General features: G+C 39.4%; 1 protein-coding gene across 18 annotated transcripts in view; it reads left to right on the forward strand.

The window, feature by feature from the left end:
• The window catches only part of ARHGAP15 (Rho GTPase activating protein 15), a 368,006-nt gene that overhangs the window by 222,365 nt on the left and 120,653 nt on the right, over positions 1–24,988 (forward strand). For all 18 annotated transcript variants that reach the window (XM_083494613.1, XM_083494624.1, XM_083494616.1 and 15 more), the window contains 2 exons: positions 1,646–1,744; positions 22,701–22,778. In XM_083494613.1, the coding sequence (XP_083350739.1) occupies positions 1,646–1,744; positions 22,701–22,778 (177 nt within the window). The remainder of the gene's footprint in view (positions 1–1,645; positions 1,745–22,700; positions 22,779–24,988) is intronic.

A 24,988-nucleotide genomic window follows, 5' to 3' on the forward strand; every position in this document is an offset into this window, starting at 1 on the left:
TGATGACCTTCCATACTTCTGGTCTTTAGAACTGCTCATGCACAGACACTCTTGCACAAAGACAACATATTCATCACCAGATCACACTTAAAGCACACAAATGCTCCACACATGCAGCCTACATACACACATGCCGCTAACAAGCACTCTCCGCACATAACGGCACAAACACCCCTACTGCCACCTCTCAGTCATAGCCTGCAGTGATGCTGGGTAATTGCAGCAGTTTCCACAGCACCTCTGTGGTGACAAGTAGAAAGCTGCCACCATTGCAACTGTGATGATGTGGCGCAGAGCAAGGGAACCATTGTGAGCTGGTTAGAGAGTTCTGGAAGCAGGAAGGGGTGCTTCTATCTGTTCCAGTGTTTTACGAGCAATTGTGAAACATGGGGCACTTTGGTACGCACCTTCTTGTTTCTGCAATACTCAGAAGCAGCTGAAGCCACCACTGAAGCAATAAAATGGGCAACACTTTTCAGGGAGCTGGCAAGTAGTCAGATATAGGTTAGCAGGCCAGATTGGGGCTGCAAGCTTACCATACCTGCTTTAGAGTATTATTTTAACACACATCTATGTAATCCATGCAACAATGTGATATGCTGACCAAAGGACTGCACAAAACTTCACATATGCTCTTCCATAAGTCAGTGCACAACGCTTAGGGGATTTTACAGTACCAGGTTTGTTTATTTGCTTATTTGTCATTTTTCTACTCCTCCTGCCCTGCAATAACATAAAGACCAATCCTACCCCATCATACTAAAAGATGATCACCAATACTGGCTTGGAATACTCAATTCCATGATGGAATTGAGACACGGATAAAAATGCTGTGAAAATTCTTTTTTTTAAAGACGTTTTGAAAAATATATTGTATTTGCCATAAGCTCACCATCGCCATTTAAGTGTCACATTTGTGTAATGCAAATATAGTGTGTTAAGTGTGTTTTAAATGCACCTGTGTAGCTGAGTCCCATAACTGACAATGAGCCAAATGCTTTGGTGAACAGGGGCATCTTTGCCTGGGGAGAACATTCCCCAGGCAGTCATCACTGGAAATGCTGGTATCTAGAGGCATTCTATCTCTCATCCTAGAGGTAATATGTAACATTCCGTAGTGGCTGGTCTAGTGGGACAAAACCCACCAATGGTTTCGAGAGTTTCCTGGGTGGTGCTGGGGCAGTGGTGACATTGGGGCCGCAATCACAATCTGGCACGTCCACCCTAGCATCCATGCAGCCCTGGCTATGCCAGCGCCAGCAACAAAAGCTATAGTGAGGGTAGGGTCAGGAGGGCGGCAGCTCTATGGCTCTGCTACACTACACAAACCTAATGGGGTGTGCCATTGATTTCGGTGTTATTTTCATACAACTAAGATTCATTGGATTAGGTCCTTATACATTCCCTGTTTTGAGCAAAAACAGATGCCATGATTCAGGACAAGTAAAATGAGGGAAATGATAGTTTGCTGTTCACTTGTCTGATTTCTGTTAAGCTAAATTTTCATAAAGTCTACTTAAATGGCAAAATAAACTTTACCACTTTTCCACTACCAACCTCTTTACTTACATCAGGAGAGCTTATTTTGTGTTACAGCCTATGCTACTATTTTAATTCCCGCCCCCTCTATCTTTGTCTTTTCTAGATCAAGTTTTCGGTTCCCCTTTGCACAAAGTGTGTGAACTTGATGGCGCCACAGTCCCTAAGTTTGTAAAGACGTGCATCAAAGCTGTTGAAGATCGAGGTGGGTAGTTTGACCGTCAACATTCTTTTCCCCATTCCATAAGCTGTATTTACAACTGAGACTCTAAATTAATATCTCCAGCTTGCTCATCGGGGATGCACAAGAGTTAAAAATTATGCTTTGGTACAACTGTAGCTGCATAACATTCCATCTTTCTTTCTATCATTTAGTTTCCATGTCTTCCTCACAGCGGAGATGCAATGGCATCTTTTTTCCCCTGAGGAGTCCCCAGCATTGCTCCAGTCCTGCAAAATATATGCCACTAGTAATAATTTCCACAGAAGTAGCCATGTTAGTCCACTGTTACTATATAAACAGAACTGTGGTACCTTAAAAACTTCTTTAAAAACCCTATAATATGGGTTAAACTTTCTGATGAAGTGAACTGCAGTCCACAAAATCTTATGCCGTAATTAATTTGCTAGTTTTCAAGGTGCCACAAAACTATCTGTTGCTGTAAGACACTATAGTAGGCCTATTGTAATTTGGGTATATTTGTTCTTGATTACTGGCATAGCTCAAACCCATATTATTTACCTGCTACAATGAAACTTTCATTTCTTTTGTTCCTTTCTTTCCTCCTTCCTTCTGCAACCATATATTCTTCAGCCTTTCCTTTCCAAGTGATTTTCAATGGCAGATGGGTTTTTCCCCCCTTTAAAAAATTAAATTGTAGAGAACTGCAAGGATTTGTTTGCATCATCTGTAAATGTTTAACATTTTCAGGATAATCACATGTACCCGTGTGTTTTTGAAATAAGGACATACAGTCTGTATTGAGACTCTGAAATCAATAGAATCACACCAACAAAGCATCCATAAGCTTAATCGCAAAGTAAAATACTCCTTAAATCTAATAAGTATCTGGCACGTTTATGACAGATTTAGTAATTGGTGTACCATTTAACCTGGAAATCCATCTTTTACATGTACGAAAGAAAGGCATTAGAGGCTGTATCAGTGAAGCTTAAGACTTCCACTCGTGCAGTGGAACTTCTTGCCCTATTCTCCTCCCATGCCTTCTATTCTGGGGGCTCCCTCAACCCTCCAGAGCAGATTGGAAGGGGTGTATGGTGGGCCTGTTGTACAAGTGGAAGTCCTTGCATGAATAGGATAACTTTGTCGGATACAACTCTAGGGAAATTAACATTACCAGGATATCAAAAGAATTAGCAGTAGTGTAGCTATATGTATTTGAAGAAAGATTTCTTTAAGATTTGATGTTTTTTGAACTGGCTGATGGAGTTATCCTTTTATGAGCATTTTGATCCATGGCAATTAGCAGGTGATTGTTTAACTTCATGCCATTAACAGCTTCACTTATTGATTTCTGCATATCTAACCACTGGAAAAAGAGGCTTTGGTAGTAGTGTTTTTCCTGGTTGGAATGCTTAAACTAGGGATGAGGACACTATGGTCTTCTACAGGTTGTTGGACTTGAGTTCCTATTGACCTCAGCCAGCATGGTCAGAGATGATGAAAGATGTAGTTCAGGAACATTTGAAGGACCACAGGTTCCCCATCTTTGTCCTAGTGTCCCTTGTAGGTGTGAATAGCTAAAGAGAAGCAGAATATGGAAAGAAAATGTGGATGCCAATTATTTAAATGTAGGAAATCACATTCGTTTTCACAATGTTCAGAATAGGCTTATGTCTTTGTTTCATACTGTGCCAGATATTAAAAAATTCTGTCACCTATTTTGGAGTTCTTAAGATACTAGTGCCCCACTTCCACGTCACTCAGCCCTGTTAATTACAAAAGGACTAACCATATTTTAGTGCAAGAATGCTAACATTAACAACTTGTTGCTTATACTCGTAAAGAATTAGCTGCTGGAATACTGCCTTAGGTTTGGAGGGCATGTGATGTCACGTTAGGCAAATTACGGTAAATCCTACATATTTCAGAATAACTGCTTTGTGGATTAAACTATTAAAACAATTTATTTAGAGGTGCTTGCAGTTCTGTGTGAGAAAAGTGGCTGGATGGGAACAAAGTTATTTGTCAATAGTGTTTTATTTAAGGACATGTTATTACCTTTGTCCTTCATGCATATGGAGACCTTACAATGGGCTATTTGTCCATCTTGCCCAGAATTGTCTACACTGATTGGCAGCAGTTTTTTGTAACCTTGCTAACGGAGATATTCCGAGATGCTGGTAATGGAACCCAGAAGCTTTTTATGCAAAGTATATACATTACCATTGAGCTATGGCTTCATTTCTAAACTTTACATTGTACAAAGAAAATATGGAGATAATGGTAGGCTGCCTTTCAAGGTTATTGCAAGCTTTCTCAACCTTAAGTTCAGTTCTCCCAAATCTTACATTGTTTTCTTTAAAAAGTGCACACACAATTTCATTATACATTTTCATTTGCCTTTCTCCTAATATGTGCATTTTTTGCAATTTCCCCTAATGTACACTTTTTAAAAGTCAGTTTCTCCAACGTGTAATGCAGTTTTTGTATGTTTCACTAATACATGCCCCTTTGTGTGCACTTTTTAGTTGGAGAAATGCACCACAAAATCCAGAAAAGTGTGAAATTCAAAGGATAACTGTGCTTTGGTTTGCTTACTGGCTCAGGAAGTATGAATTAAGAAAGTTCATATTAAAATGCAAAGTGATCAGATTCCCACCCAACCTCCCATCCTTGGTATGATTATAATTCTGGTGGTATAAGGAGGCATAGGAAAGCATATTTTCTCTAAACCTGCCCAGCAGAAGTGCATGATCATGCTTTGATTTCTCGCTTCCTGCCACACACACAATACGCAGAATTGCAACTGCAGCAGGAAGGGGGAGAGAAGGGGGGGCACAGGAGGTTGGAAAAGGTGGGGGGAAGAAAATAAATCTGGCAGCACGATAGCGCACCTTTATATTAAATAAAACAATGATAATTGAATAGATTTTTGCTGTATGAAAACTGTATTTCTCTTTTTCTCTTTAATATAAAAACTATTGTCACTGGCGCAAAATAGAACAGGTTTTTTTGGGATTATTTTACAACTGCAAAGGGGAGCAGGCTTGCCTGGGGGGCAGTGTTTGGTTTCTGTGCTTCCTTGCTTTTACTAACTGTAACCTGTAACCAACATATGGCTTATGCTAGTAGAGATGTAGTAGAGATGTAAATATTAACCAATCTCAGTGGCATGTGATTTAGAAAACAACAACCACATTTTATCACTGTATTTATGACTTTGGAGTTCATATACAATTTTCTATCAGCATGGACTTGGATTATGATTCCTTTGCATTCAATTCCATTCTGTTTACTCAATGCGTTGTTTTCCCTAAATTCTGGCATAAACTAGCACAGGACGGCAGTAATTTATGTGAAGCTAAATCCAATGTTTATGAAAGCTTCTGATGACATTTTAGACTCGGGTTGGTATTAGGAAGCAGCATGTGGAGGTGCCAAGTCTCCCTGCATGGCTGGGACTCAACAGATTTGAAGCCCTCCTCCTAATGGCCAGATCTGCCTTCAGCCAAGTTATTCAACTGCAGAGTCATGGGAAATACTTATGTACCAATTATGGAAAAGGCACATTTAATGAAAACTGTATGTTTACTTCCATAGTCTTAGTGAGATGGCCTAAATGCTCCACGCAGAATCTGTACACATCTCTGCCCCATCTACACGCTATAACTGTATTCAGAAACTTCAACACATTTAATTTAAGCTGAAGCATTATTTTTATGAAGAGCCTCCCTTAGAAATCTAACCTTAGAATGAGGAGGGCCAAATAATTTAAAGGTATTTCAAGGCAGTCGTGCCAGTTTTTGTTTGTGCATTTGTTTCCATTTAACAGTTGAATGGGGTAATTCGGCTATCGCTTTGTGGAGGTTCTTATAACACTCAGTGATCGGGGGGGGGGGCATTGTTTATATATCAAATGCTATCATGTGAGTAAGCAACAGAACGCCTCAGGCATAGCATTCAATGGCATTGAATCAGTTTAAATTCCAATAATTTGGCTGAACGTGTTTGTGGGTCTGGCTTTTACAAGTTTATTCGTCTAAACCAGTGTCCAATCTAGCATGACATACTCTGTGTTCTGGATGCAACTATAACTTATACAGGGAAAGTGTTACGTCAAGAGCTAAGGATGATAATGAATTGTTTGTCTGCTGTGGCTGCATATTATTGAGATGACAACACATTTCTATTTGTGTAATATAAGCCAAAAATCATATGGGCCATAATAAAATAAAATTAGGTACAGGACTTAGAATTTATTGGTCAGTAATTTCAAACCAGTCTGGTCAATAAACGTATCTGCATACTCAGGGTTTCATTTCAGTAATCTGCTGTAATGGTCTTCCAGTTATCTCTCACGACCTGGATTACTTGTACTTTTCAGTATTTAGGCCCCTCTATGAATTCATCACACAAAAGGGGTGCCATGAGCACAAGAGGGCAGGAGTACCTGATGGCTTTCCCCACAACATCACATGGTTTCCCTGGCACCACCTTACGTGTCCTTACATAGAGCTCAGACATCTGCAAATGGGAAGTCTATGCACATAGATTGTGATGTATGTAGGCTTCCATGGGATGAGGAATGCTGTACTGGCATGGTTTATGATCCCATGGAAGTCAACATTCATGGGCTACTAAAAAGAGTGCAGAAAAGTAATTCTGCACATGCTTCGTAGTATTGCAATGCAGCCTTGTCGCTATAGGTCAGTAAAGTTGGTGTAGTGTAGTAGCTCAGAGTGTGAACTGGTAAATTCAAATATTTATATTTATATTTTTTCCATGTTAATTCACTGTTAATTGAATTCAGCTGTGAGCCATGTAGGGACCATATAATTATGCAGTGACCAATCAGGTGCCTCTGCAGTCCCACAAGCAGGGCTCAAAGGCAGCAACTCTCTCCTGGTGTTGATTTCCCACGACTGGTAGCCATTGCCTCTGAACATGGAGATTCCATGTAGACTTTGCTTATGCGGATACTTGCCTCCAGACATGTCATATTTTGGAAATAAAGTGCTGCCTAATGTGGCAGATTATCACAATGAATGCTTTAGTAGCAGAAGGCTACAATTCTCTAATTTCAACTCAGTGGGACTTTCTTCTGAATAAACATACTTATTGCTCTGCACAGTCTTTGTGGTCCCATACAAATTATTTTTGTTGATCTGGTTTAGACTGGTGCAAAGGAATGATACCATTTCATTTAACTTGGGATCCCTCTAATGAAAGCTAATGACACTCCATGTTGTCTTCTATTCCCAAATCTTTGCTGTCTATGTTTGCAGGCATGAAAGATTTATTAATCATTGGACATTGCTACACTGCTGATTTCCTTTCTCAAGCACAAGATGCTATGGCAGGAATTATATACAAAATTGCATATTTGACTCCGTGCCAAAAAGTCACCCTGAGATCTGTAACGCTGTATAAAGATTTAAGAAAGACCTTTAGTCCACTTCAGAGAAGGTCCCTAGCTTTAAAAACTTTTATCTCTCAACTTTCCTTCTTAGCAGCTGTTCTATTTTTTTGCTGTCATTTGTTTGACAGCATCCAGTTATAGGTTCCGATGTCTGTTTAAAGAAACAAGGAGGCTGTTGGCTTTAAAATCCCCTTACTGCTTGTGTGTTCAACATTTTCCCAGGCTTTTCTGCATAGTTTGCCAAGCAGAGGGACTGACCTTTTGTAGCAAAACCTTTTTCATTTCAAAATGCTCACTTTGATTTTTGTCCCATTTTATGCTCATTCCAAACTGTTTACAGCCCACTAAAAATGACTGTGAATTATATGTTTGTGTAATGGGTTCCTTTTGTGGTTGGAGAGGAATGTTTACTTTGTGCAATTAGTTATCTTTGGGTAGATTACAGTGACCTGGAAAAAAGGGGGCTAAGATTATTATGGTACCTTAAGTATTTCCTTTTGTTATCTCCTGTGGCGGTAGTCTAATATGTTATCTACTGTGCTCTGAACTAATCACGTCATACGGAGCAGAAGATGAGAGCTTATATAAGTATTCTTTTGTATCACCTTTAAACATGAGAAAAATTAAATCTGTTTCTTCTCCCATCCTCCTCCCCCCCAAAAAAAATGTTATAGATGATTTGGAGTGCTTAACTTTTGTGTCTTTTAGGCTGGGAACAGACGATAGTGTATAAAAGAACTGAAGGCGGTTTGAAAAAGGTGTTGCTGCTTGTGATATGTACAGTTCATTCCTGGTAAATAGGTTTTGCAGTATTGTTTCATAAACTTGCAGAAGATGTCTGACCAGCTGTGACAATGGTACAAAGAAATATGTAGGGAAAGTGAAGCCACTTTCAAACCACTTTCACCTCTTTCAAAAATCAGTGTCTATCTTCATCCTGAGTCTCAGTCTCAGAACGTCTAGCATAACATCACCACAATTCTGAAAGCCTGGTGCTAAAAGACTTGTATTATATTATCAAATGCTGCACTTCCATCGTATGAAGCAGTGGTGTCAAAAGATCTGTCTCATGGGCAGCGATGCTGTCAATAGTGTGTGTCAACAGGAAGACCTGCTAATGGTGAGACTCACCATTTCCAAGAAACCCTCATCACTATTCTTTGGCATTACAAATTTTAATTAGCAGTTATTTAATCATTTTCAACATTCTGTTTTTACTTTTAACACAAACTGTCTCTGAAAGTACAAGGTACAAACATTTATCTGATTATAAAATGCATCGCAAATAAATAAATTGACATGGATCCAAACTTGGCATTCTGCAACCAGAAGGTCGTCTTACGTCCATGGAAAGTTTTTGTTTGAGCAGAGGATCCTGTTGATATAAAGGGGGAGATTACTTTTGCCAACTATCACTTCATCCTGCACTCTTCCCCCAATCCCAGAGGCCCTGTCAGCTCTCCAGAGCAGATTTTCCAAGGGCTCTGGGGAAAGTGGGTATCTGATGGTGAAAGTGGGAGAAATTGCTTTTGCAGAAGCAAAGGTCGGAGGCCCAAGCCATCAGGTTTTTAAAATGCAGCATACCTCCACTATAAATATCCAAAGGAAAAGGTATGGCCCTTTCCCCAGCAGATATTTATAGATAATTCTCAAACAAAGTGGTCATATGAGAAGATGAAAAAGAACATATTAATGAAGTTTCAACATGACTGGATTAACAGTTGAACTGTCCAATCCTAAGCATGTCTACTCAAGTAAGTGCTTCTGAATACTGTGGGGCTTACTCCAAGGTAAATTGAGTTATGTATGATTGGAGCCTTAATCTGATTATGCTGTAGAGGACTCCAGACAAATTATGCTGTCCATCCATATTATGTTATATTGTTGTGATTTAAAACCTTTCCACCAAAGAACTCTGTCCCTGATTTGTACCTAGGGATCTTTTTGAAATTCCCCAGTGAATTCTGTAACATATCACTTGATCTAGGGGAGAAATGGCTATATGGAGAAATGTCAGAAATAGTATGAGGAACAAAATGACCATGCAGTACTGTGATAGATTTCAGGTATAAGGTTGGTGGAGGTGAGGCTGCATTTTTCTGTATAGACTAGGAGCAGGATAAATTATGTCACAGTCCTTTAATATGTCCCTGAGAGGACTAGGTGTCTAATTTACAAAACTGTCCTTTCCATAAACTGGAAACTAAAGCTAATGTAGTAATGTCACCTTTAAATCATGAAAGAGTGGAAGAAAGGAAGATATTGCCAAAAAAAAGAAGGGGAAAAAAAGAATGACAAATTTTCTAGCTGTCTGAAGATTTTTCAGTAAATCATATTTTACACAGCTTTCTACACAATTCAATGCTTCTTATAAATTTAGTGCTGCCCTAAGGCAAGTATTTTTATTTTTTTTGCTCTGATCCTATAAAAGACTCCTCAGACTTCCTGTCTTCCGGGTACTTTAACCTATAAGTTCTCTGTCTCCTTTACAGTGGCTTGACACGCTATCTTGTGATGACTGTAGATATCATTTGATTACACTAATGTGTGGAACTGCTGTCACTGGCTAGCTTTTCATCCTTTTTTTTTACGATATCAGTTACTAGACAACAGAAACTGTTAATGTCACTTAAAATGGTAGCCGCTACTTGCTTTCCAAGCGTCAGTAGTGTTAGGCATCCATATTACAACAGGTGTCACGATGTCTCAATTTTTGTTCGTTTCATTGCACTATTTCCAGAGCCTGTTTGTGGCAGTGTGGTGCCACAGCCCAAAAAGCAATTCAACTGTAAAGTGAAATATTTTACAATACAGTAATATTGTTTGCAGAATGGTAGGCACCTATGTTTTCAGTTAATTTAAATATATGGGCTAGAAGACAAATACGAGAGTCCGTGTTCAGGATTGCTCACCTAGAAAAAATAATCTAGCAACCAGGGGTTATTGAAGGGGAAGAAAATAATGACCGAAAGGCTGAAATCTTCAGCTTAGAATCCCAGTGCTAGTGGTGCCATCCCCTTCGCTTCTGTTCCAGCAGTACCATCACTGATTGCACCCCTTAATTTCCAATGTCTGAATAGTTAACTGTGTCTCTAAGAGATTGTTCTCAAGAAGGGCATGGTGCATTGTGTGAGCTACCACTCTCTGCTTATTTTTGGAACATTTTCTCCTCTACACACAACCCTTTTCATTCTAAACATATGACTTTATCCATAAATTTGAAATATATACAGATATGGGGCTTTTTACAAGTTAATTTGCTAACTTCTTATCTTTTACTATTGCTTTTTAGCAACACTTTCACTAACATTTGTTTCTTTTCCCATGCCTTCAACTTTATATAGTGTTTCCAGTTACCTTCTAGAACAGTGCCCTGAAAGTCTAGAGATCATGTTGCTCTGCGAGATGATCTGAGCTCTTAGTTCTGCTAATTTTGTAGCATACATTCTTTCCCACTTTGGGATAATCTATTATACTTGGATCCAGGCATGCACTAAAAGCTAATACTTCATGAAAAATGTGCATTTTGTACTGTTTAACTTTTGATGAGATCCTTGAAGTCTTTTATGATTCTGTCTTGTTCCAAGAAGATTTCTGCTCCTTGTTTTTATATGTGTGTAAAAGGAAGAGGAGCAAAACAAAATTGATAGAAAATGCATGCCATTTTAGAAAGACCTTCAGCTATTCAGTAGATAGCTCACTTTTTCAAGGAACATTTTTTTTGGGGGGGGGGGGAGAAATATACTTCTTATCAGCCATTGACTTTATTGCTCTGATGAATACAAACGAGAATTGGCTAAGCACATTCCAAGCAATTTTGACTTGGAAGTTTGTGATATAAAAAGATCTTTGCAACTTCTGAGTAGAAATTAGGAGCAAATGAATGCAGTGCAAATGTCTTGGCAGTGATTTCTCTAGGAGTTCTGTCTTCTGACTCATTTAATCCCGCTATAGCCACCTTTCTCAGAGCAAAAGCCAGTTAATAGTTTTGTGCAAGGTCCAAGTTACAATTGGCTCAGAGGGATATTTTCTCTGGGGCCTCTGTGTCTGTGAAAAAGCCACACTCTGCGTCAGTTTTTGTTTTTTTTAAAATCAAGAAGCATCAGGAGGAAACGTCAAAAAGGGCGTAATGCAGAAATTAGCGGGGAAACAGAAAAGGAAAGAGGAAAACAACATATTACGGAGATATAATTTGAAATTTATGAAGAGCAGAATGTAAGCTATGTTAAGAAAATAATAAGAGGACTACAGGAAAAGCCGTTGAGGCAGTTGCCATCTTTGTCATAGTTACCTGATACCTGCCTCATTGACTAATTCGTTCCAGAGAAATGTATCCCATGCTAGTAAGAGAAAGCATTAATATGCTAAGCCTTGCCAGTAAAAACAAGTGGTTACTGCCTGTTCAGCACAGTAACATTTGCTGTGACAGGACTAAGTTCATACCTGGGAACACTCCAGTGCTTTGCTGGCATTGCAGAAGGGAGGCGTTTAACTCCACTGGTCTTTCTTTCTTTCTTTCTTTCTTTCTTTCTTTCTTTTTCTTTCTTTCACATTTAAAATAAGCCTGTTGGTAACCATTTAAATTAAATACGCAATATTCAAAAAGAGACAAATATTGTTTGCAATACCAGTTACAAACATCCACAATGTGTGCCCCCCCTTTTCTTACAGTACATTGTGAATCTCACAGCATACATCTACTTATGTACAAATGTTTCCTTGAAAAACTAAGGCTAAAACCATTTACTGGTTAATACTCTGACTAAAAATTAAGCAGGCCTCTGAAGTTACTAGCTTATGGTTCATGAGCAGAATCTAACCCAACTCTGGGAGTGGAAAATAGAACTGACCCATGTGTAGGTAATTAACAAAAGAATCGGCTGGGCATCTAGATTAAAAACGCTGGGCTTTGCACACCCTCCAGTGAGAGAGAGCCAACAACAGAGTTAAAAAATACTTTCAGTGTTAACCAGCAGCATAACATGGAACCTAAGTTGTTACAGGTAAAAATGATATAGGCCTCGTGCCATGTTGTGATAATTGTTCAAGATCGCTCACAAAATTCATTTAATTCTGCCTAAAGCAGATGTGACATTAAAGATGAGATTCAATTTAACACATCTATTGTTTTCTTCTTTTAGCAATAATAGCAGCAGGGAGCCCTAAACAAGATGGGGGTCATGATCTATGGGTTAAACCCTCCCCCTGAGCACCAGTCCCTCCCAAAATTGCCCCCCACAAACTGTTGTTTATCTCTGCAGGGAATCTTCATTGGCACCAATAAAATCCTTTCTCCCAGGATTAACAGTAGCGCTGTGGTCCCATGGCCTTTTCAGTGGTTGTTTTCCGTTTGTGGAATGCCCTCCCTAGTGGGGTGTGCCAGCTTCCTTCATTATTAACTTTCAAGGGAATTTACAAAACATTCCTGTTTCCCCAGGCATTGGGTGGCTGGCAGCCATGAGAGTACTGGATGAAATAATGGTTTAAGTTGAAATTGCTTTTAATTGTATTTTTTTATAGACTATTTTAACTGCTTTAGTTGTTTTGTGTTTTAATTATGGATGTGTTTACCACCCTGGGCTCCTTTGGAAGGAAGGTTGGGATATAAATTCAATAAGTACACACAGGAACCACTGTCTAAACACTTGTTATACAAAAAAAAGTCTGTGTGGTATTGTAAACAAATAGCCTTCAACAATCCTTACTTTTTGGGTTTTGCTGGTCCATGACAGCTGGTTCACCAGAAAGCATGGGAGAGATCAGACAAATAAGAGCATTTTTGCCTCTCTCTTGGGAGAGATCAGACAAATAAGAGCATTTTTTGCCTGTTGCCTTTAGCAAAGTTTCAGAAGGTTCTCTCCCCGCCCCCCACCCTCATCATTTTGAGCCCAAATACCATGGTCAGGAATGCTTTAGAAATTATCCCATAGGAATCAATGGAAATTGTCGACTTGTTGTGCATCTTACAGTTTACTGAGTATGCATTGTGTTTGGTTAGTGGGACCTGTGTGTAATAATAATGCTGTTGTGTAATTTTGAGATCTGGACTTGATGCTCTTATGGCAAGCCCGTCATTTAAGGTGAGCAGCTATAAAGGAGGACAGTGTAGCAGGTTCTCCACCTACTAAAATCTTTCTTCCATGGAAGGGTTTCATTTGTTCATTTTAACTTTATCCCTGTAGCAGCAAAGTGCTGAGTCTCACAGGTCGGGATGGGCAAGAAATTCATTTTGATGATAAACTGCCTAATCCACATTCCTTGAACCGATATGCAAAGTGAACTGAACTTGCCCTGCAAAATTTGCACAGAATTTTGTGATGCAGTTCTCCAACCAGTACAAAAATGCAGGTGTGTGGGGAAAATGTGTATTAAAATGCATATAAATGCAGTGAATATAACACCAAGAAATGCATTTTGTATGGAGAACTTGCTTGCAAAATCATGTATATTAGTCAAAACTGCATACAGAGATGTCTATAGTTTAATGAGGAAAATTGCAAATATCTAATGCGGAGAACTGAATTTAAAAATGGGAAAATGTGAAACGGAAATTGATAGTTTGGTCTACCCCTACTCATGAGTTAAGTTTCAGGGTAATTTCTGGAGTATACAATAAATATTTTGAGGGTTGTGTACTCTCTGGATGGCAAGAGCAGAGGTCCATGGTATCGTCCACATCCCACCTACCCATTATAAATCCCTACCATACTCATTCACCCACTTCCATGTTCATATATCCTTCAGTGGTAACCACATCTGCAGTCTGGAAATAGTCTGATGAAATATGTATGACCACAGCCACATCATTGGGTCACATATAACCAAGCACTCCAGGATTCAGCCACAAGCCTCATTTGATGCTGGAATGAGAAATCTGTATGTAGCTTTGCCTACTCTTTGTTATACAGATATTCTGTTTCTTTCACCGGTGAAATAAAATCACACCAAAATGATGCAGAAGAGAAAGATACAATTTGTGTCTCCTATTACTTCTGTTGATATTGTTTGAAGGGGGTTTCTTTAAACTGATAAGATGTTCTATAACATAATAGACCTTCATTATACATTCTACTAGCATTGGGGCTGCAGTGGCACCTCTGAGGAGACTTGCATGGTATAGTAAGAGGAAGCTTATGTGTCATTTTTGCATTGCAGAAGCCTTTACATTAACTTGGATAATTGTCAACACAATTGAGGAAAGAGTAGCAAATCGGAATCTAAGACTTCTATATACTTAAGATGCAAAAACTTTGAAACTGAACGGTATGTGTTTGTGAATGTTGGCTTGTACATAGACATCTTAGTCCCATTGACCTCAGTGGAAAATAAGCTTGCTCTGAAATGACTCAAAGTTGAAAGAAACGTGTTTCCTAAAGAGCTGCCCAGAGAAGCCACTAGAACAAAAATTATCCCAGCACAAACTATTTCAGGGTTCTCTAACTTTTGTTATTGCTTTGAGCTATGCTTCGGCACATAATTTGGCAGCTGAAATGTTCTTTCAAAACCTTGCACGTATGTCTATATATTTCTCAGTTGGTATGTGATCCATTTTTTTGCTTTAACACTCGATTATCAAGTGTGTTTCAGATACAGAAGTGGATACCCACAAATATTCATCAACAGCTACTTTTGTTTTGTCTGTACTCCTTACTGTTCACACTGTAGTCACACGAACTATTCACATAACCTCATTAACAAAGGCCAAGCACTCATCCCCTGCCATTCATATAACATATTCATTTAAACCGTGTATACCTCAGCAAGCCAAAGGCAGATAACAACACATGTTTAAACAGTAATTTAACAATTTCTAAAAGTCTGACAACAATAAATATATCAAAGCAGCCATAAAATTTCAAAACAGCAGGGAAAATAGATTTTTTAAATACTAACACAATAAAAAAATCATTTAGTCATAGCAATCAATACCACCTAAAAAGCCAGTCATTCATGAGCTAAAACCTCCAAAATAAGTTTCTGACCCTCCCACAGAGATGGTGAGGTGGGTCTCCCACATCAAGGAGTTCCAGCCTTTGGGTGTAGCCACTAACAATCCTTTTCCTTGGTGCCAACTAAGTGTATTTCTGTGGATGTTGAGACATGGTGGATAAAACATTCATCTCAGAATCACTGCCTCAAAAGTCCCCCCTCTTCACATGCAGTCATTCCCAATAGCAGCTCAAAGCATCTTTTATTAGGTCCTTTGCATTAGCAGTGTAACTATTGCACATTATCACATCATGATACCAAGCAGCCAATGTTTTCAGGAAGCTCATTGCAAAAGAAACAAAAACCTACAACTCCTTCATCCAATAGCCAGAGCAGTTTCAAAGACTGTGCCCTGCTCTATTTAACTCACAGGGTTTTCAAATTAGTTTGGGGAAGGAGGGGTTTATGTGTAAAATCACTGTCTGCTGATTTACATGTACTGTACTTTAATTGGGTCACCTCTTTCAAATTTCCATTTATATGATAATTATCCTAAAACACCCATAGACTAGTTTCAGCTTCCTATTTGAGTATCCTTTTGTATGTATGCCTATGAAGACACACATTAACCTTAAAGTAATGCTATCTGAAGTTCCACTAAGCTATAGCCTGGCTTAGCATGATGTGCAAACCATGTTATTGGGACTCCATAAAACTGTGCCTTCACTTCTTCCAGGGCTTTTTTCCAGGGGGGACTCACAGGAACTCAGTTCTGGCACCTCTCAGGTGGGCATCATTGCCATTCTAAGAGAACTAGGGAGGTTCTCATGGAAAATTCTGGCGTTCATTGAAAATGCCCTCTTTGTGTGCTACTGTCTGGAAGATGCAGCTCTTAAGCCATACAAATGAGAATATGTTACAGCTGGGTTTTACTAGAATGGTTTGCACTCTCCTTCAGTTGTGTAGCCAGCAGGGAGTTGTCAAGCTACATGTGTTTTCAAACTTCTACCAGTTAAATCAGAGATCCAAGTACAAAACGCAGCACTCAGGGGTATCATGTGGACCTCGGCAACACTCTGGTGGGCTTGAGGATCTGTAAAGAGGTAAATGGATTACAGAGACACATACATGGAAAATATTCCTCCATGAGAGATATAATCTGGCATTTTTAAATGTTGCTTAACTCTTTTAGGGCATTAATCTGTGACAGAAGAAGTAAGAGGAGAGATTTATTCTCCTGCTTTTTGCAATAAATATCAGTCAGCTGTGCTTTACTGCTGAGCTGTGTGATTTTCATAGGGAAACAGGCACAACTGGAACTGAAGGAACCTTAACATGTCCTTTTCACTGTCAAAGGTATTTAGCTCCTCTCAGCTGGCACACAACAAATCTCCAGCTAGTGGTTATATCTCACTCCTGTCTGAGGTATGCCTGGTTTCAATCTGTGTGTGGTCAGAAATTTAGATTTAAAAAACAACTCAACGATTTAACTATTTTTACCCATGCTGTTGTAACTTCAGCAATGGATTATTATAATACACTCTAGAGACTCTGAGTATCATTCAGAAAGGCCTCTGTAGAGGTTAATCATTTCCTCCCTCCTAGGATCTACAATGGCTAACAGTTGGTTTTTCAGTGGAAGGCCAGATGTTACTATAACACACTCAGTGACCTCACTGTAGACCTGTCAACATTACCTCTTTGGAAATTAGATTGCCACTGTTAAAACTGATTGGTATCCCAGTCGCTCTGAATCTTGCCCACTGCTTCAGTTTGTTGCTATCTTTTGGCTTAGCAACTTAGCAGTATTACTTTCTTCACTGAGGATTTCTAAGTAATCATATTGTCAACGAAGAGGAAAACTTTCTGCAAGAACTAAGATAAGAGATTGAAGCCACGCTTCTTGCTAGAGCTGAGTCCAAGCTAAGCTTTGCAAGAGTACAATTAGACATTGCGTGGCAGAAAACAGCAAAGAGTTCATTGCACTGGTTTTTACAAAACTGTATTGTTTGTTGCAAGATTTGCTGAAAGCCAAAACTTAAAGTAAAAAAACTCCACATGCACTCACTCACAGTGACTCCTCCCCAGGGAGCAAGGCCTAAGATATGAAGATGAACAAACTGGACAGGGCAACATTCTGAGATTTAAAAAATTCGCCACAGCTTTGATTCCAGATTTGGGTTTGATTTGGCTTAGACATTGGGTGTATATCATCCCTCTCAGCCCCATAGTGGAGGGCTGACACATGACAGGGTCGAGCCTAGGATTAATGGGTCCTCCATGAGACGCAGGTCTACATGGATGGCCTTCCCAAGCTACTGAAGGAAGCTCTGTGGCCCCTCTGTCACATGCCTTGGCTTTTGGACAGACTTCTGACTAGACTCCTCTAATGGGGTCCAGTTATTGCACTGTTCAAAGATGGGGGTGGTGCACCACTTTACCCCCCACATGATGTTAGACTAAAAGGGTACCACCCATTGCCTTGACTGCCAAAGTTGTGACTATTGCCATGGGGAAGGCAAAACCTGCAAGCGGGGCCAATCTGTTTGCAGGCAAATTCCTTCCCAGCTTCGAAAACAGCAACCATTATAGAACCACAGCAAAGCCAATAATAATAATAATAATAATAATAATTAATAATAATAATAATAATAAATCCAGTGCCCTAGGAAGGAAAAGGTTAACATACAAAACCCATAGCATTACTGAATCAGGTGGGAAGAGAGGGATGTTATTTGGCCGACTACAGCCCCTAGGGTTGGGTGCAGCTAGCCTTTATAGGCTGGGGGCGGACTGGAGTGAAGCCTGCTCCCCTCTGGTCTGTTCACCAGCCCCACCCACTCAGCCCAGCCAGAATTCAAATGGACGGGTGGCTTGAAAGTCTGCCAACCCAAGCAGGCAGCCCAGGAATTCAGCAACTGCTGGCTTTGCACATGTGAAGACTGGTTGCATGTACTGTCTTGCCCCAAAGCTATGGGCTTGTACCTCCTTAGCTGTGCTTCTAAGAGTGGTTTAGTGGTTGAAAAGCTCTCCATGCCAGTGGTAATAACAGAAGCGGGCTGCAGGTCCTTGGTGTGTTAAAAATAAGCAAGCGTGTTCCTATTTTCATTTATGAAATGCTGGTGGGCATGGTTGGTATTGTTGACTAGTTGTGTTCTTAGGCATCACAGTGGTTGTGTTTCTCATGTCTTTTTGACTGTTTGCAAAATAGCTCAGTGGGCTGATGTACATGGAGCACATTGACCAATTCTATAATGCTGAAGAATCTGCACTCCTGTCTTTATACATCCTAAAGTGGAACCATAGACGCATACTTGTTTTTTGTTAGATTACGGTGGACGTGGCCATGCAAGGACATACTAGCTTCGTACCAAAGTGTTCAATGATTTGTTAGTGTCTTGAGGACATAATTTTGCCATTAAAGCATTATCTCAAAAGGGATTAAGCCTGGATCCTTGTTATGTTAATATACACTATAAAGTAAAAGAAAAAAAATTGTCTTAAATTCAAATTGCCATTCCTGCTCTATCAAATTGCTATCGTTTATACTTTTTGTTTAGGCTCAGTAGAATGTTATGTTCTTCCTTCATCATAACACTTGGTAATTTAAAAAGTAAATGGAAATAAATTAGGTGATAAATATTTTTCATTAATAACAGTAGATTTTTTTTAAAAGAATCTTATCTTTTTGGTTACACCATAGAACTTGTCTTCAGCAGTGTGTTCATTTGAATCATCCAATTTTTCTGCTGTGTGGACCTCAGACAAAACAGATCAAATTCGCTGTAACATCTGACATATAGATGACAAGATTTGTAATCAAACTGTGGATGTTTCCTTTTTTAAAACATGCACACACCTCTACATATCTTAAAGGAAATTCTGGTTGCTTTTTTTGTCTCCTTTTGCTAAAAAAGAAAAGAAAAGAAAATTCTAAAGGTTTTGTTGAAAGAGTAGGATTGCTTTGTTTCTGATCCCAAGATGAGTGAAAGAAATGTTTGAGAAAGATCACTTTACAGTGAGATTCATACTGAAATGTGATGACTGTGATTCAAGCCAAGCCAAAAATTACAGCTCAGAATTAGAAGGGATAGACATGGCTTGGGAATCCATTTTCCCACATTCCTGAATCTCAATCATCCCAGCTAATGTTTAAAAGAAAATAGAGTGGGAAACAATGAGGTCATTTTGTTTGGCTACAAAAATTGGGGAGCGGGGGGTAGAGAAGAGAAATAAAAATCCAAGAAACAAACTCCCCTAACTATAAAACATAGCACATATCTTTATCAGGGGCAACTGCTCATTTATAGTGAAAACGCCTCAAGAATGATGGCACTTTCATGGCATAATCTAACATTTTTTTAAAAGCTTCAAAGTGTATGTTTTGTAGTTTGTCACAATAAACCTTCAATAGAAGTCTTGCTGACACCACTATTGCTAATGTTCTTTTTGATTCAACTGAAAACTCACTTTGCGGAAGCAGTGGTACATAGCAGAAGTTAAATTAAGACCTAGGCAAAGTTGATTTGTATATTTTAAGTGTAAGTCTGCATGCTGATGAGCAGTGTACTGTTTAAATTCTACTTTCTGGATGGTCGTCCTTATTCCTTGTTCACTGATAGCTAAGCAAACATTCAGACATCAAGCAGTGTGGAGAGGATCAAAGAAAATTATGTGACTTATCTGTACACTGAGGATCAAAATATAGCCATTCAAGCTACAAGATTATGGGCAGCCTTATTTAAAAGGAATAGGGTCTGTAACAACTCTATATTCTTACTAGCTGAAAGTGCACAGCAATGCTCAGGAATTTTCAGAAACTAAAAACTGCTGAGTCCCCCCACTTGATCCAGGGCCCTGACCAGACCTGGGGAACACCTGACCCAGATCCAGTCCTGAATCAATCATGGGGTGAGACTACTGTTTAATTAGAGCTTTTAAAACCCTATGTGGTCAGGAGGAGGTATGGGAAGGAGGTGCTTCAGCTGCTCCCCCCCCCCCTTCTCAACTGCACTGAAGAGAGCAGGAAGGTTGAATCCTATTGGGCGTTGCTTCACCAGTGTGTTCCCTGCTGGCACACACAGTGGGTTCTGCCCAACGGGGTCTGTGTGTGCGTCATCGTACACATGCGATGTCATGTGCACAGCGGGAGGAGGCCCAATGGGCTTAGTAGAATGTTATGTTCTTCCTTCATCATAACGCTTGTTAATTTATATTACACTTCCTGCAATATAAACCATAATCCACTGGAGCAGTCATGGGTTCCACATGAGGCATGTAGAAGTGTTTCAGCAGAAGTGTCTCAATTAAAATGGAAATGTTTAACTAAATGTATAAGGTGTGAAAACTGTGACCCAAACCCAACTACATTTTTAAAAGAAATTGCTTTACACACACACACACACACACACACACACACACACAAACACTGAAAAGAAAAGAAAATTAATTCCTATCCTTGATATAAGCCGGAAAGCTTATAAGATTTATGGTGGGAATGAGCTACAACAGCTGCATTTTCCTTGACTGAGTTTCTGAACACCGTTTGTATTACGATTCCTGGTTTTGTGTCCATCCTATTCTAAGCTCCTTAAAACAGAACAGGGAGGGAGAAATATTGATATTCTCTTGGGGGAAGCCAATGATCTGTCTCAATGATAAACACCATTTTGAAACATAAGACGGTCAGCATATACTAAAGTAGGAGTCGGATTTTATTGCAGTGACTATGCGTTATTCCAGAATGTTCTTTGCCACTAAAAGTTAATGCTATCCCCAAATACAATGTTAAAAACCTTTGAAAATACATTTGTTTTATCTATCTCTCTCCCGCTCTCCCCACTACCCCGACAAGCATTTGAAACCTACCATGAAGAAATACTGACAGTAGAATGAGGATGTTTTTGTTCTTGATAAAGGTGCTCTTAGAAGTTGAAGTTGTTTTCTTTGAAAACTGTTCAGAAGCTCAGAACAGAATAATGTTAAAGGCAGAACATATTTCTTTTTTTTTAATGCGCGCGCACACACACACACACACTTGGCCTAAATGTATTTCCAAAATAAGTAGTTTCTAATCCAGCTGGGATAATGTGGTCATAAAAAGGATGTCCAAATCCACCAATTTATATTGGTTTGGTTTGGCATGACTTTCAAAGTATTTAAAGAAGAAAGTCTATGGCATGTGTGTACTGTAATTGGTGTATAGTACTCTCAACATTTTCCTCAGTCTGCCATATTGCGGAGTGTCCAAATAAAATGCTAATTGGCTGTACTTTCACTCATGTCTTCAAGATTGCTCTTCAAGATACACTATCCTTCAGATTAGTATAGTTTCTCATATTCAATTTATTAACAGTACCAAAGGTTTTATGGAGAGCTGCTAATTTTAGACTTTCATTAACCCTTAGCCATACGGAATGTCTCCAGATGCATTCATTTAACCACATTGTCTAGAGTAGATCCAGTGAAATTAGTTAGACCACTCTGCAGTCAATAATCTGAGGAGTTTAGTTTTGGGCCATGTATGTACTGTAAATAAAATCTCTTCCCTCCCCAAAGCAAATTGCCACTTTATAATTTAAGTGAAATTAAGGAATGCATTGGCACAGCGCTGAGCTTTACCGAGGTTAAAGTTAAAGAAGTTCCCTGTTTAACTAGGACTGGAACCAAGTGAAAAGTTGGCTGATGAGTTTTGATTTAGAACCTGGTTAGCATTCAACATAGTTAAAGTCAGTGCTTACTGGTGTATCCCCTGACTGATCATAGTTCAACTGAGGAAGTTTCCTCTGGGAAGAGATTGTAGGGAAGGATCACATGATCATTTGCCTGCTCCTGATTTCTTAATGTACCTAAGAGATACAGGAGTATTGTTTCTGTATAGCCCTTAAAGTTTGCCATAAGTTGTACAGCAAAATCCCAGCGCAGAGCTGCAACTGTGCTGGAATCTGTACAAAGAGCTTCTCTAACTCCATCATTCAGTGGAGATGAAATTCCACACATGATTGGGGGGTTTTCTCATTTTGCCCAAAGTTGTTGAGTGCTTTTTTTTGCAACCCCCCCACCAAAAAAAAAACACCATTTTTGAGCTATTTTTATGGAACTCTGCCAAAAGCTAGACTTCCAACATGGGATTTTCCTGGACATTTCAGTGATTCCTGCCTGGACACTGTTTCCAACTGCTGTATTTCGGATGTATGGCAGCCGTTTTTACATGTAAATAGCTCCCAAATCGGCTTTTTAAAAAAGTTATTTTGTCCATAAAGCTCAACAGCTTTTCTGTCCGGATTTTCACTGTTTGAAATATGGCAACCCTAATACAAGGAGCTTCTCTTCTGTTTATTTGAATGTGGAAGTTTTCATAGAAATGGAATGGGAGCTATGTGTATACCAGTAATCCACTCACCTTCAGGCAAATACTGATTTAGACCGGGGGGACGGGACTTTTCACCTTGAAAGGCAAATAAAACAGAACAAGAAGTTCGTGTGACTCTGTTTCATCAACAGAATGTTTATCAAATAGTTCACTGAAGTAAAATTTTCTCTATAGTTTAGGACATTTATATTTTCTTGACAGACATCTTAAGTACAATACTCGCACAAGCCAATATGAAATATGTTTTCCTTTTTCAGGTCTGGATGTTGATGGAATATACAGAGTCAGCGGCAATCTGGCAACGATACAGAAGTTGCGATTTGTTGTCAATCATGGTAAGTGATTCTTTCACCCTGGTAATGTTTTGTTTAGTACTTATCTGTCTGAAATGACAATACAATGGATTTTAGAAGCCGTGGTACATTAGTGGCAAAAAATGAAGAGTGGCATTTTGCAGAAGAGAAGTGTACAGAGATACTGCAAACAATCAAAATATAGATTGGAAGAGAGAAGGGGAAGAGCAACAGTCATGCTGTAAAAGAAAATAAGCCAGTAAAAGAATTGGGGTGGGGGGAAAGAGAGACAACAAAAGGAGTGAGGAATTAAAATGCGTCACTAAATTTATGCTAAAAAATTATGCTAAAATATTAGACATAAAAAAGAGAAGGCCTACAAGTCTAAAGAGATATGGAATAAGAAAATGAAATAAAAGAAAAACAAAGACACTTGGGAATGATGCCACAGGAAGGGAAAGAGTAATAGTAAAAAATGTGCATTGATTCGCATTAACAATTTAATGATTCTCTGCAATACTACAAAAATAAGTCTAAAATTATGCAATAGGTACAAAAGCCAACATTAGATTACCCAGAAAGGTGCATTATTTGACTCATGAGAGCAGCAAATAAACAGACTGTACAATGGTGATGGGATAAAATCAGGCTAAATCCTTATTGACAGCAGCAGGCAAGGGTTGGCATGGTGCTGAGGCCAAGATCACTTCAGCATTCCACAAACTCCATGTCGATGGAATGGGTCTGCCGTGTTTGGACTGCCCCAAATCCGTTCTGTTGGGGTTATCCATTGTTGAACCTTGCCTGGCGGCAAGCCAAACAAACAAACTCTTACTGGGCAACCAGGGTGCAGATACCTGCTAGGCAGGTACCCCAACACCAAGCTTGGGGGTGCCATGATCAGTCTTCCCCTCAGGCCCCTTATGTGGGCTCCCCATACTAAGTTGACCCTGCCCAATGCCATTTCCGCCCTCAAAAAACAACCTTATTCCGTCTAACAAAGGAAGGCCATAATTTCACTGAGGGAACGGTGGAGAAAACCCAACCAAGTGCCAATCAGGTTGAGATAAAAAATATCCTGGCTGTGTCAACCACAGACACAAAACTGCTCAGGGAAGGTTCTAACCTGAGGGTGGGTAGGAAGCTCTCCAGGCGGAATGGCCCTGAGCTCCAGGGGAAGCAGCCTTATACTGGTTTTCCCCACCCCCTTGCAAGGGCTCATGGGACAGCTCTTTCCCATGAGCCCATCACACAGACAAGATACTGGGCAAACCCTTGCCCAGTACTTTGCTGCATTCTATGGACCCCAGCACAACTGGGAAAAGGCGTATTGGCATGGAGCAAGACAAATGAACAAACCCACCCAAAAGTTTTAATGCTGTTGATGTGTTGTATTCCTTCCAGATTGTCATATATTCCAGATTGTTATATAAAATGTGTGTACGTATTAGAAATGTGTTAATACTGAGGTTCTGAAAAATGTCCATGGTCATTTCACCTTTAAAAAGAGAGCATATTGAGCTATAAACATTAATAGTTCAGGACTCCAATATCTTCTGGAACTCCTCTCCCAATATGAATCCGTCCAGACTTAGATCTTCTGAGGCTCTTATCCAGGAACCCCCTCTGAGAAAGGCTTGTAGGGTGATGACAAGAGAGAGGGCCTTTTCAGTTGTGGCTTCCCATCTGTGGCATAATCTCTGCAGTGAGGTCCACCTGGCAACTATGCTGACATCTTTTTGGTGCCAGGTAAAGAGTTCCTTTTTTCCAAGGCTTCTGATGGCCTTAGTAAATGAGGAGTGTTGACTACTGGGACATTTGTTCTTCTAGGCATTTGTAATCACATATAAAATTTTATATTCCTGAAACTGTTTTTGTTTTTAACTTAACATTTACTTTTATATGCAAAATATTGTAGAAGAGTCTTATATTATTATTGATTGTTGCTATTTTCTTTCTGGTATTTTAGTTAGGTGTTCTGTGTTCTTTCTTGCTCTGTGACTTGTCCTAATTTTGAGATTGATATACATATGGCACATTTATTTCTAAAGAATAGCCTCAGATTATGAATACAACCATAAGACATTTAAAATTAGCGGGGGGAAATCCCAGAAAGGATCAAATTCTTCCCCAATGTAACTCCATTGAAGTCTCCTCAAAACATTTCTGTGAACTTGTCATCAAATGTATGCAAAGGATTTCATCACTTTGAGTTTGATTGAATTACACCAGGGATGAACTAAGTCCTACAT

Source organism: Podarcis liolepis (genome assembly GCF_965112155.1).
Source record: "Podarcis liolepis genome assembly, chromosome: 1".
NCBI classification, from domain to species: Eukaryota; Metazoa; Chordata; class Lepidosauria; order Squamata; family Lacertidae; genus Podarcis; species Podarcis liolepis.